Source organism: Capsicum annuum, chromosome 2, assembly GCF_002878395.1.
Source record: "Capsicum annuum cultivar UCD-10X-F1 chromosome 2, UCD10Xv1.1, whole genome shotgun sequence".
Classification (NCBI taxonomy): domain Eukaryota; kingdom Viridiplantae; phylum Streptophyta; class Magnoliopsida; order Solanales; family Solanaceae; genus Capsicum; species Capsicum annuum.
The window spans coordinates 126,990,946-127,004,726 of record NC_061112.1 but is presented as its reverse complement, the minus strand read 5'-3'; the positions used below and the strand labels follow the sequence as shown (position 1 = coordinate 127,004,726).

General features: G+C 29.2%; 1 protein-coding gene across 4 annotated transcripts; it reads left to right on the top strand.

The window, feature by feature from the left end:
- The first annotated feature begins 1,432 nt into the window (after positions 1-1,432).
- On the top strand, positions 1,433-4,597 carry LOC107861199 (WUSCHEL-related homeobox 9-like). 4 transcript variants are annotated; one of them, XM_016706564.2, is made up of 4 exons: positions 1,433-2,249; positions 2,481-3,173; positions 3,970-4,181; positions 4,318-4,597. In XM_016706564.2, the coding sequence occupies exons 1-4, from the start codon at positions 2,126-2,128 to the stop codon at positions 4,321-4,323; spliced, it is 1,035 nt and encodes a 344-aa protein (XP_016562050.2). In that variant the 5' UTR covers positions 1,433-2,125; the 3' UTR covers positions 4,324-4,597.
- The last annotated feature ends 9,184 nt before the right edge of the window (positions 4,598-13,781 follow it).

Genomic DNA, 13,781 nt, shown 5'->3' with positions numbered 1-13,781 from the left:
ACGTTAAGAGAAAAATATATTTTGTTTATGTTTATTTTTATCATTAATTACTTATTTCTCAAATTTTAAGACTAAACAACAATTAAAATGAGTATTGTGAAGGAGGGTATAAGTGTTATACAGGTAAATAGTATTAACAGCCGGATAGTGCTACTATGGAAATATCTGATTTACAGTAAAAAACTTAAGATGAAGTTTTAAATAACTAGCATGGATGACAAATTGAACTAGTGTGAATACATATATATATATATACACTAGTGAAAATTCTCCCATCGTAAAAATATAATGTGAAAGGACTCCCATTTAAGCCTCTTTCTTGGTACTTTCTGCATAAGGGGACAATAATGAAACATTGAAATATTTATCACAAGTATACTTGTTTTCACTTAATTAAATTAGTTTGCCTCCAATAAAAAAAAATTAAAATTAAGCTTTGACTACTACTATCAAAACTAACAACAACTAACAAATTTATTGGAATATTGAATTGGTGAAATTAGAGCTTAAAATTGTTCTTACCTCAGCAAGAGTTTTTTAAAAAATTGAGTCATTTTTTTCTAAAGTTGATTCATCACTTATTTTTATTTTCTAACAAAGCTACAACACCAATAGCTATTGTTATATTAGAAGTACCAAACAAATTAAGGTCTACTATATCAAATATAAACTTGACTGACCAGGTTCCCACTTAAAAGTACATTTCTGATCAACATTATACAAATCAAAAGTAATTAATAATGAAAAACATTTGAAGTTCTTTGCAAATTATATCAGTAAAATAATTTCTAGCTAAGTACAACTAGCTAAAAGACTCCTAACAACGCAACATAGCACCTGTAAATGTATTAACTTGACGAATTAAAATATAGGGATATATATGTTTAGGTGATTTCGTTTAGGAAATAGCCAGCAAATATATTTGTTTTGTATATATATGTACAATATACATGTACTATACATATAATATACATAATATGTATAAATTAATTTTGTATAGTTTGATCATATTGATAAATAAGTTGGTACACATAGGTAAAGTCTTCCAAAAATATATTCCCAAGTACTTGTGTAGGTTTTAAATTTGAAAAGAGAACGAAATGGGAAAAAATAATGAATGAAATTACCTTTTGTTTCCCTCATTTAAGCTAAAAATCTTGAAATGTGTTTGTAGTAATAAAATGACCCTCGAGTCAATCCAATACTTCCTTTCTTTGGCCAAAACATTCAAATCTACAAAGAGCAATTACTTCACTTCCACCGTTTTCTATTCAAATCCTACAATTACATTATCTTGACTTTCAAAACTATAACCCCCTACCCCCTACCCCCCCCCCCCCTCCCCCCCACCCACCCCCCCCCCCACCCTACGTTGCTTTTCTCCCCTATTTATTCCAGCTGCAACAACCCCTTCTCATTAGAATAATCCACACCTTTCTACTTCTCTCCATTAATACTCCCTTTCTCTTCATATTATACAAACCCCAAAGTTACAAAGAAAATATCAAAACTCAAAAAATATGTAAAACAAAGAGACAATCTCATCAGACTTCTGAAGAAATTAAACCCCACAATTTTTATTTTTCCTTTCTCTCTTTCTATCTAGCTAGCTCAATTATTTTTGTTTTTTTATTTCTGCATTAAGAGCTTTCACTGTCTACACTCTGATGAAGATTCTATTATAAGCTCCATCATGTGCATCTTTCAATGTTCTCTTTGCTTTCTTTTCCAGGGGGGCAATTGAACTTAATTGGGCTTTTGTTACATTGAGTAGTGAACAAGTAGTTCAGTCTGAATTTTTTTTTTTTGTAAGCAAGTTATAAGGGTATGGGCCTGTACTAGATCTCTCCTTTTTTTTCACTTTACATTTAATTTGATTTCTATTTTTGTTCATCATTTAACAGGTGATTCCTGTTTTTGGGTTTTGTCTTTTTTATTTCTACAATTTGCTTTTTCTTTAAAAACAAGAGTAGGTATGGAGGCTATATAAGAAGTGTTAGGGTTGCCTAGACTACAAAGAACAAACAAGCAAACAAGCTAAGAGGGTTTCTTTTTCTTTGTTCATCATCATCATCATCATCTTTTTGTTTTTCTTTTGCTTTGTCTATCAATCAAATCATCAAATATGGCTTCATCAAATAGGCACTGGCCTAGCATGTTTAAGTCCAAACCTTGCAATTCTCATCACCACCAATGGCAACATGATATCAACTCTTCTCTCATTCAACCAAGACCCCCATGCAATCAAGGTATCTTCATACATACTCCTCTAACTCATAATTCAACATTCTTGCACATACATAAAGGATGGTCAATTGAACGTGGCTCTTATGCCGAAAAATTTTATCATGTATACAGAAAATCATACAAAGTATCACCCTTAACGAAGTTTCTGGCTTCATCGCTGTTAAATCTCTATGTTTACATTTTCTTCTCTAAGGATGTGTGGTTCTTGTCTTCTTCTTTTTTTTTTTTGGTAGAAGAGAGGAGTCCAGAGCCAAAGCCAAGATGGAATCCAAGGCCGGAGCAAATTCGGATACTCGAAACAATTTTCAATTCAGGAATGGTGAATCCTCCAAGAGATGAGATAAGAAAAATCCGAGCCAGGCTTCAAGAATATGGCCAAGTTGGTGATGCCAATGTGTTCTACTGGTTCCAGAACAGAAAATCAAGAAGCAAACACAAGCAACGCCACCTACAAGCCAAAGCTCAACAACAAAACAATTCTCAGGCTGCTCCATCAAATTCTTCTTCATCATCATCTGACAAATCGTCACCAAATTCTTTGACTTTCTCAATTGGTTCATCAAATAATGTGATGAACTTGCTGAATTCCCCTACTGCTTCAGTGAACCAACAAAACTATAACAATGATCAGTTCTTTACTACCACTGAACAACCTTTCTTTTTCACAGTGCAACAACCAGTACAAACTCATGATAATTCTGCTATGACACAAGGGTTTTGCTTCCCTGATTCAACTAGTTCTTCTTCTGGACTTGCCCTGAGTGAATTGATGGGGATAAGTCAAACACCTAGTAGTTCAAAAAAAGCTGAAAATGAAAAAATGAATTTGCAGTCACAGCTCATGAGTTACACTGTTACTTCTACTCCGACTACTGTTTCCCCTCTAATTTCTACTACAACTATTCCAACCATCAGTCACATTCAAGGTAAACCTTTTACTCCGTCTCTGACCCGTTTTATTTTATATGACATTCTTTTTTAAGCTTAGAAATTTTGAAAAAATCACAAGTATTTTTTTCTTTAAAAGTAATGATGCTCTCATTCAAACACCATCCTACAAATTGAAACCGTAAAAAAAAAAAGTAGTACAGTAGCATTTTATCTGTTTTATATATACGTCTAGGGTAGAGTATATAGGGGAGGATATTTGAGTAACTGAAGTGTTATATTCTTTACTTTTTATTTTTAATTATTTATGGGATGTTTAGTATGTGGTGGGCTATTCAGTGCAAATGATGCCATATCTAGTATGAATGCGCACTTAACATCTTTTTCCTTTTAAACTCCATGACAAAAGAGAAGATATATATATAAAGTCTTGAAAGCCACTCATTTTTTTTGCCCAGAACTGATAATGAGAATAAATGTTTGTCTCTAGTCATACGAAATTTAAGCATTTTTGCATTTCATGGAAGTGATTGATGCCTGCTGGCTGCTGTTCACTTTTTACACACTGTTTGTACAGGCCCAAAAAGTACTTCTTTTTAGACCTTCTCATACGTTATGTTTTTATTTATGGTTATGTGTTTGTCATCTTTACTGGAATGAGACAAGGTTACATTTGTCTTTTGGCCCCCATTTTCTGATCCCTTGTCTAATATTTTCTATGTAACAAAACGTACTTCGCATGGATGGATCATGGGGAGTTATACACATTTTGACTACTGCATTGGTTCCATTGAAGTGTAGGGTATCTCATGAATCATGATTGTGTGGTTGCAGGTGCTAGCCTGGACCCCAACGAGGCGGTGGGTCCCACGAGATCGACAGTGTTCATCAACGACGTTGCTTTTGAGATTGGGTTGGGACCGTTCAACGTGAGGGAAGTATTCGGTGAGGATGCAGTTCTCTTTCATTCATCTGGTGAACCCCTCATTACTAATGAATGGGGTCTTACCCTTCAGCCACTCCAGCATGGTGCATTTTACTACTTGGTTCGCACGTCAACTCCATCCACTCATGATATATAAGCACTATGATTTGGTACACTAGCTAATTTAATTATTACTATATCTTTAACATATGTACATTTTAAGACTTTCTTGAAAATTTGTTTATTTATTTTTGCAGATTTAGAAGAGTTGCTGATGTTGAAGAAATGAGTAGCTGCCAATTTGCTGTTGTGTTTTGGTTCATTGTCTCTCTTGAAGGAAAAAGAAAACAAGAAGAAGAAGTAGTAATAGGACTTTTAATTAGTTACTGTTTAATTTGGAGAAGTGTTTAGTTTGTTACTTGAAGGGACATTAGTTATTACAGAAACCTAAGTCAGTCTTTGTGTACTATGTTTCATTTTATCATGAAATGAAACTAACCTCTTATTATAATTATATAAATGCTTTTTTATGTTTAATTTATCTTCTTTTTATTTTATGATGAACCTATATTACATGGGTGTGGTTACCTTTGTCAAAAAAAAAAAACATATAATCATGGGTGACTGCATGAAGCTAAGTGTGATGATATATATGTGTCTGTGAAGGTGAAGAAAAAATCCAACAACTGTGATATCATCCCTACATATTTTCTGCCAGCTTTCATGTTTACTTGCTTCCTTTTGTTACAAGGAAATCTAAGCATTGTGGTTGTGAGCGTCTTTATTTTCATTTTATACTTTTCTTGTGAGTTTAAATCATATTAATCGTCACAGTAACGATTTTTTATATCAATAAGTCACTATTTTATTGTTGTAACAGGTCTAAGTTGTATTACTTAAAATTAATAGTATATATTCTTCTTGTACATCAAGGAGGTAAATAACTTAAAGTCTTTTTTATTTTTATTTAACTTTAGTTGTACACGGTAATGTAAAATAATTTCTTCTATTTTCCAAGCAAATTATAAATGATAACAATAGGTAATTGTCTATAGTACTCAAATATGTATAAAAACATTCTTCTTTTTGGGATTTTTCCTTTTCCTTAGCCTTTCATGGGCCCACGTTAAGGAAGTTGATGGATTGAAATATAGTTTCATGTTTTTAGACAGTCATTTCTGGTTTCATCGAAAAATAATTCTGTGGATGACCTTACTTCTTAATTACTTCACTATTGATTTTTACCTCTATAAATTAAATTCGACTATTCTATATATTTTCTGTTTCAACCCATGATGTGTAAATGTAAACATCACTTGTTCAATATAGAAGGGAGGACGAAAAAAGTAGATTTAGTGGTCGTTTCATCGTGAAAACCAAATATTATTTATTTTATTTAAATTTTTTAAAAGTAGAATTAGAGTTTGAATTGTGTTTTCTAAATTTAAATTTATCTTTTCTTTTAAAAAAAGATTTATAACCATCAGTTTTTAAAAACTAGTAAAATCACCAAATTAAACTTGACTAATTTACCTGAAACATACAATTATATCAAAAAGAGTGTATTTCAAAATAAAGTCACAAATGTCATAAATTAAATCTCATATGTGGCCTACTACACATGCTTTCACTTTATTTCAAATTTTTGAATTTAGAGTTGAAGATGATATTGTGTTTAATTACAGTTTTTCCAAATAATATTTGATTGTTTGAATGCGTTTTTCCTAGAAAAATATGAGATAATTTAAATGTGTTCACTTTATAAAAATATATAAAGTAGGGTAAAATTTGTATATGGAAATTATACTGAAGTTGTATTGGAAATTATGATGGTTATTGATTTCCAAATAAAGTAAAAAAGAAAACAGGAATTGCGAGGGTGGGGGGATGAATAATTCTTGTTGATATCATCGTTTAAAATGCAATGATGCCTCTTGAAGTGTATAGCTATATATACCATTTTCTCCTCTTCTTCTTTTTTAGAACTTGAGCTCATTTTTCCAATTATGGAACACTAACGGCCAAATCTTCTTTTAAATAACATGTGAAATTAATTTTTCATATAATCAACTAGCTATTAAATTCTCAGTGAGTTCGAAATTCTTATTATGTGGAGGCTTTGTTCTCAAATCATACTGTGCTCATTGTGCTCCGCGCAATTCAAGTAGGGCCTGGGGAGCCACATAAATTGAGAAGTATAATTTGTGGCACTTCTTGACGTACATTTCATTGAATTTTCTTGTTGGAATTTCTAATTCCCCTACTCTACTGCGTGTGTATGAATTACTGTATGATAAAAAAATAAAAATGTCCACTCAATACATAATATTTTTGTCTTGCCTCCTATGGGTTGGGTGGGGAAAGGTTTAGTCGAGTCTATTTAGGGGGTAGCTAAGGGAACACTGTGTTTAGTGGACACAGTGTGTTGTCATTCTAAACAAGAATCCCATTCTATTGAGATAAAGAGTACCTTTCTGAATTACTGTTAAATTTTAGTTATTCTAATTCGATATTTACCTCAAATCATATTACTTTATTTTGATTAAGTAAAAAATTAAGATTAAAATATACAATAATCAATTATATTGTAATAATAAATTAAAATATACTGTAAAATATATTTTATTATTCATTAAATTGATATATACATCGAGTGAAAGTAAAGACAAGTTGAATCTTTATCAGTATAACATCAATAATACTGTTCTCTCATTTGGCTGTCTCAATAGTCAATATTCACACAAAATCACGACCCCACGGCCCACACCCCTTACGTTTAAAAGAACTAGATAGTCAAAAATTAGCTCTTCACATTTTAATTTAAAAAAATTTAAAAATATTAAAATATTAAGAATTCTACAAATATATATAATGAAGTCTTTTATAATCGTGGGAAGAACGAGTAATTCACTAGTCCAGGCATTAGTGTTTTTTTTTTCTTTTTTGTGATCGACTTTTTTCTATGTTGCTTCATTTTATAAGTTAGACTATTGCATAAATACATGATACTAATGTTGTACATTAAATTTTAAAGACGAGTAAGTATTAATTCAAGTTTAAAATATTTTCAAACATGCACAATTTTAATTTTCAAATATCTTTTTCTCAACTTTTTTTGGATATCACATTTTGTATGTCCAAACGCTACTAACTGGGGTTGATCCAGGTAGAATCGAGGGGAATCATCTAAACCTCCTTCGACGAAAGACTATTTATGCATGGTTGAAATTATTTTATATATATAGCTGTCAAACTCTCTTCAGCTTCTTTGGGTGTTTACTTCTTTATATTTTGAATTCCTCTGATGAAAATCTTTCGTCTGTCATTACCTACTAAATAGTCTTTTCGTTTGGGAAGTAGGAAAATTCTTCGTTAATTGCACATAATGATCATGGAGATGGGTTTTGACCAGAAAGGGAAACAAGTTAGCAAGTGTAAAGCATCACCTTACCCTCTCTTGTCTCAATCACTCTACTCCATTCTCAAAAAAAAACTAAAAAAAGATCTTTTTTTCTTCTTTTTTTTTGTTGGTCTTTTTGGAGGGGTGGGTGGATTACCTTGAAAGGACTAAGAACAGTATAACTATAAAGAAACAGTAATGCAATGGCTTTGCTTTTTGTTTTATTTGATAGCACCTATATATATATATATATATATATGATTGATGGATCAGAAAAAAGACGTGTTATGGATATTATGATTCTGAGTTGGGATCGTTTGGTAACATCAGACTATTTTATATCACTCTTCATATAATAATAGCAATTTCATTATTTTAGAATAAATAGTGAGATAAAGTAATCTCATAATTAATTAACATTTCATGCCAAATACGATATAAAGTTAATTTCAAGTTTTATTTCGAAACTATTTTACCTTATCCGGAGTAATGAACGACCTTCGAAGAAATATTGCTACCCCTCCTCTCTACGTCATGATTCTCACTAATTATAGCAGTCCTTGTTTTCCTCTTCTTTAGCATGAAACACTAATCATAATCATCAAAGACTTTTAACTAAAAATATAGTTATGGTCCTTGAATTGAAATTCAGATGAGACAAGTGATTGATTTTTTAAAAAAATTAGGTAAGCATAAAGGAATTTAGGAGTTGTTAAGTAGTTGTAAAAGTGGTCTTTTTTGAGTTTACTAAAGCTGTAATATTTGCCTTTTTACCTTATCCCTCGAGATACTATAGTATATACTAGCAAAATATCGTTAGATGGGCTAAAAAAAAAAAGGTAGCATAGTGCACTAAAAATTCAATGATTTTTATTTAAATTTTATATATGCATTAATAATAAATATACTAATTATTCATATAAATAATAAAATGTGAATTTGGTTATTATTTATATTTATTTAGAATTATTTTAGGAATCTATAAACTTTAAATTCTGATTTTGATTACTTACACCGAAGCCTCAGTCAATGAATGTCATTAACCCATAATCTAGTACCACACACATGGTAGTAGATTCTGTTAGCAAATTCTTATGAAATCTAGGCTTTCAATTGTAAAAAGAATAATAAATCAAAAGGAAGAAGCAGGCTTTACTAGACTTCTTTACTCAACAATTGACATGTTTAATTTTATGACATGTTCATTTTGTATCCAATATTCTAAATTCTATTTTTCTATGTCTGAAAAGAGCACAACTACATGTCTTTTAACCAAGAAATTACAAGAAGCAGAGTACATAGTTGTTGTCCTTGAGTTGACGTAGTTCGGGATGCGTCACCTAGGATTAAAATATTTCAATTTCTTTTAAGGCTTATTTATAATTTATAATTTATGAGTTTTTATGATAATATTTAAATAATAATTGTATTCATAATTAAATATTTATAAATATTTAATTATATTATACATACAAAATATGAATAAAAGTTAAATCTTATGAACGTATAGTCATATTAGATCGAAAAGTGACTTCGTTAGCTTAATTTTTAAAGGATTTAATTATATATATTGAGTACTCACATGATAGAGAATCCCACCTCATTAATGTATTTTAACATGTTATAGTAGATTATTTTCTATTTTTCATGTTATCAATTCTAATTTTGATGACTATTTGTTTAGAGTGATTTAAGGTCGTTTTAAATGTTTGCTTTCTAGATTTGTGTTTTTGTTAAATACTTCGATAAAAAAAGTGATGAAATACCTTTGATATCGAAAAAAAAATTACGTCCTTGTTTTTTCGAACTTCTCCCTTTCTCCCCTTAACTTTTGTCTTTTCGCCGCCTGCTCTTTTTCAACACTATTTCTCTCGTTCATTTGTGCATTTTGCTCTTGAGCATTTTTATCTGTTTTGTCATCTAAACGAAATTTCTTATTCGAAATCTCCCTTTCTTTTTTAGAGCGGTTTTAAATATTTGCTCTTTAAATTTGAGGTTTTTATTTTCTTTTTTAAACACTTCAAATAATAAAAATGTAGTAAAAGTACCTTTAATATCGAAAAATAAATTGCAAGGTCATTTGTTCCTTGAACTTCTCCCTTTCTCTCCTTGATTTTTGTGTTCTTGCCGTCCATTTTTCTACACCATTTTCCTCATTCATTTGCACATTGATTTTAAATGTTTGCTCTTTAAATTTGTGTATTTTATTTTTTTAAAAGAAATTAATTTATATATACTGAGTACTCATAGTACAAATAAACTTACATCTTTAATGTATGTTAACATGTATTGGTAAATTATTATTTTTATTTTTCATGTTATTAATTCTAATTTCGACAACTACTTGTTTAGGATGGTTTTAAATTTGTGATTTTTGTTTTGTTTCAACACTTCAAGTAATAAAAAGGTGATAAAAATACCTCTGATATCGAAAAATAGAAAAATTACAAGGTTGTTTCATTCCTAAACTTCTCTCTTTCTCCCTTTAATGTTTGCGGTTTCACCGTTCATCTTTTTTCAACATCATTTCTCTCATTCTCTATGCATTGATTTTTTCATTTTTTGCAACACTTTAAATAATAAAAATGTGATAAAAGTACCTATAATATCGAACAAAAAAAAATTGTAAGATCGTTTTTTTTCCGAACTTCTCCCTTTCTCGTTTAACTTTTGCGTTCCTGCAACCCACCATTTTTCAACATCATTTCTCTAGTTCATTTGTGCATTTTGCTCCTAAGCGTTTCTATTTGTTTTGTTGTCTAATTAAAATTCCTTGTTCGAGATCTCTTTTTCTTCTTTAGGGTGGTTTTAAACGATCTCTCTAAATTTATTGTTATTAGTTTTTTTCAACACTTTAAATAATAAAAATGTGATAAAAACACCTTTGATATCGAAAAAAAAAAATTGTAGGATCGTTTCTTTCTTGAACTTCTCCCTTTCTCCCTTAACTTTTATGTTTTCGCCGTCCACCATTTTTCAACATCATTTTTCTCATTCACTTGCACATTGGCTTTAAATGTTTGTTTTCTAAATTTGAGACTTTTATTTTTTTTCAACACTTTAAATAATAAAAATATGATACAAAATGCTTCTGATATCGAAAAAAAATTGCAATATTATTTCTTTCCTGAACTTCTTCCTTTCTCTCCTTAACTTTGAGTTTTCGCCACCGACCTTTTCTCAACACCATTTTTCTCATTTATTTATGCATTGATTTTATATGTCTGCTCTATAATTTTGTGATTTTTATTTTTTTTTCAATGCTTCAAATAATAAAATGTAATAAGTAGACCTCTGATATCGAAATAAAATAAAATTGCAAGGTCGTTTCATTCCTGAATTTCTCCCTTTCTATCATAACTTTTGCATTCTCGCAACTCATACTTTTTCAACATCATTTCTCTCGTTTATTGTGCATTCTACTCCTGAGCGTTTCTATCTATTTTGTCGTCTAATTGAAATTCCTTATTCGAAATTTCTCTTTCTTCTTTAGGGTGGTTTTAAACGTTGTCTCTCTAAATTTGTTATTTTTATTTTTCTTCAATACTTTAAATAATAAAAATGTGATAAAAAGTACCTTTGATGTCCAAAAAAAGAAATATCATAAGGTCGTTTTTTTCTTGAACTTCTCCCTTTCTCCTCTTAACTTTTGCATTTTCCCCGCCCCTCATTTTTCAACACCATTTTTCTCGCTCATTTATGCATTGGCTTTAAATGTTTGCTTTTTAAATTTGTAGGTTTTATTTATTCAACACTACAAATAATAAAAATTTGATAAAAATGTCATTGAAATTGAAAAAAATTGTCAAAACGTTTTTTTTTTCTCTGAATTTCTTCATTTCTCTCCTTAACTTTTGCGTTCTCACAGCCTACCCTTTTTCAACATTATTTTTCTCATTCATTTGTGTATTTTTTTTGAGCATTTTTTCTGTTTTATCGTCTAACTGAAATTCTTTATTCAAAATTTCCCTTTCTTCTTTATGGTGATTTTAAAAGTTCTCTCTCTAAATCATTGGTTTTTTATTTTTTTCAACACTTCAAATATAAAAATGTTATAAATATACCTCTAATATAAAAAGAAAAAAAAATTACAAGGTTGTTTCTATCTTGAACTTCTTTCTTTCTCTCTTTAACTTTTGCTTTCTCGCCGTCCATCCTTTTTCAACAACATTTTTCTCATTCATTTGCGTATTGATTTTAAATGTTTGTTCTCTGAATTTGTAAGTTTTATTTTCTTTAACACTTTAAATATTAAAGTTGTTGAAAAAACATCTCTGATGTCGAAAAATAAAAATTGTAAGGTCGTTTCTTTTCTGAACTTTTCTCTTTCTCTCCTTAATTTTTGTGTTCTTGGGGCCGACCCTTTTTCAACACAATTCCTCTCGGTTATTTGTGCATTTTACTCATGAGCTTTTCTATCCATTTTGCCGTCTAATAGGAATTTTTTATTTAGAATCTATCTTCCTTTTTTGAAAAAAGAAAATTTGCAAGGACGAAGTAATTATTCCTTTTTTGAAAAAAGAAAATTTGCAAGGACCAAGTTATATTTTACAAGGTAAAAATAGTTTTGTGAGGCACAAATTATGCCTTACATGACAGAAATTATTCGTATAAACTCACTACAACAAATGTGATATTTAGCTACGAATTTTTTAGTTACGATATAAAATTTGTCACCAATTATTCATTTTTAATGACAAAAGTCACCTTTCGTTGTTAAATACATGGATCACATATTTTTAGTGACAAAATATAAATTTTCGTAGCACAATTTTGTCCTCTAAAATTTCCTGTCAAAAAATGATTTGGCGCCATTTTATTAAGCAACATTAGTCACAAATTATGTGTTATCAGTGACACATTATTTCGTCACTAATAGTTTATCTAGTTTGTGACAAATCAACTTTTTGTCTTAAAACTAATTAATTTTTCGACACAAAAATATTTTGTCACAAAAATTATGTTGTTACAATAGTGACAAATTATATATTGTAGTTAAATGTTGTAAATTTTAGCTATAAATTTTATATTTAACTGTGACATTAGTTTTTGTCACTAATAATATGTATAATTAGTGACGATCATTTTATTGTCTCTAATTCATTTATCATTTAGTGAAAAAAAAAATTGTCACAAAATTTACAAGGTATATATAGCGACGACTTTAAAATTTGTAGTTGAATAATTTAACTATTTGCGACGAAAAAAATTCGTAGCAAAATATAATTTTTTTTTTGGTTACTATTGTTAATGATTACAAGTAGAGCAATGTATTATGTTGACAAGAATAGAAATTATGGACATTAGATGGCCCAAAAGCTTAGAAAAGGTTTTTAGCCTCTTTAAAATAGTTTCATTCCGTATAAAATAATATAATTACTATATAGAAAATGTATCACTACTATATGTGTATGAAAAATGTATTATGTGCAGAAAAATTGTATCATTTTTGTATTACTAATGTATACAACTATTTTCATCATAGTACAGAAATTATATCAATATGTATATGTCTGAAAAACGTATCATACATAATGAAATAGTATCGTTGTTGTATAAAATATGTATCTCTATGTATATAAAAAAATGTATTATTATTTTATAATTTATGTATAATAAATATATAAATTCTCACTAATTATACAAATATATACAATTAGTATACACGTATTATGCATATTTTGGGATACTAGTTTAACCGCACGTGCCTCGCACGTATAATACTTGATTATTTAAAATTAAATGATTTTATCTATTGCAAATACTTTTAGTGACATGTAAAAATTTAAACTCACTTTTCGAAGATCCTTCACATTTTAATATAATAATGTAAATATAAACATATATTTTAGTATAAGCACATATATATTTTACCACCAGAAGTTTCAAGTGATTGATCGATCATCCCTTTTGCCTTTGTCATGCAGTATCTCTTTCCCTTGCTGTCAGAGGCTAAGAGAGATGCATCAATTTGAACAATAATTATGGCATGATTATTTTTCATTTTTTTCTATGTTTAAATTTTTTTCTTGTTTTTAAAGTCAAATCTTTACCAAATTATTGATTACATTTTTACTACATAAATTTTTTAAAATTTGGTACTTCTTAATTTTTTTCTTATTCTGACGCTTTTATATTTACTAGTTTAACCGCACGTGCCTCGCACGTGTAATTTTTAATTTTTAAAATAAGACGATTTTGTCTATTACAAAGGTTTTTAATGATGTGCAAAAAGTTTAATTCACTTCTCAAATATTCTTTATACTTTAATTTAAATAATATAAATATAATATATGTTTTATTGTAAGCATATATATATAT

Excerpts from the sequence above, each read along its gene's own strand:
- LOC107861199 (XM_016706562.2), top strand. The coding sequence starts at position 2,126 with ATGGCTTCATCAAATAGGCACTGGCCTAGCATGTTTAAGTCCAAACCT. Across the intron at positions 2,250-2,480 it reads AAGACCCCCATGCAATCAAG|AAGAGAGGAGTCCAGAGCCA; the intron begins GTATCTTCATAC and ends TTTTTTTGGTAG. Across the intron at positions 3,174-3,969 it reads AACCATCAGTCACATTCAAG|GTGCTAGCCTGGACCCCAAC; the intron begins GTAAACCTTTTA and ends GTGTGGTTGCAG.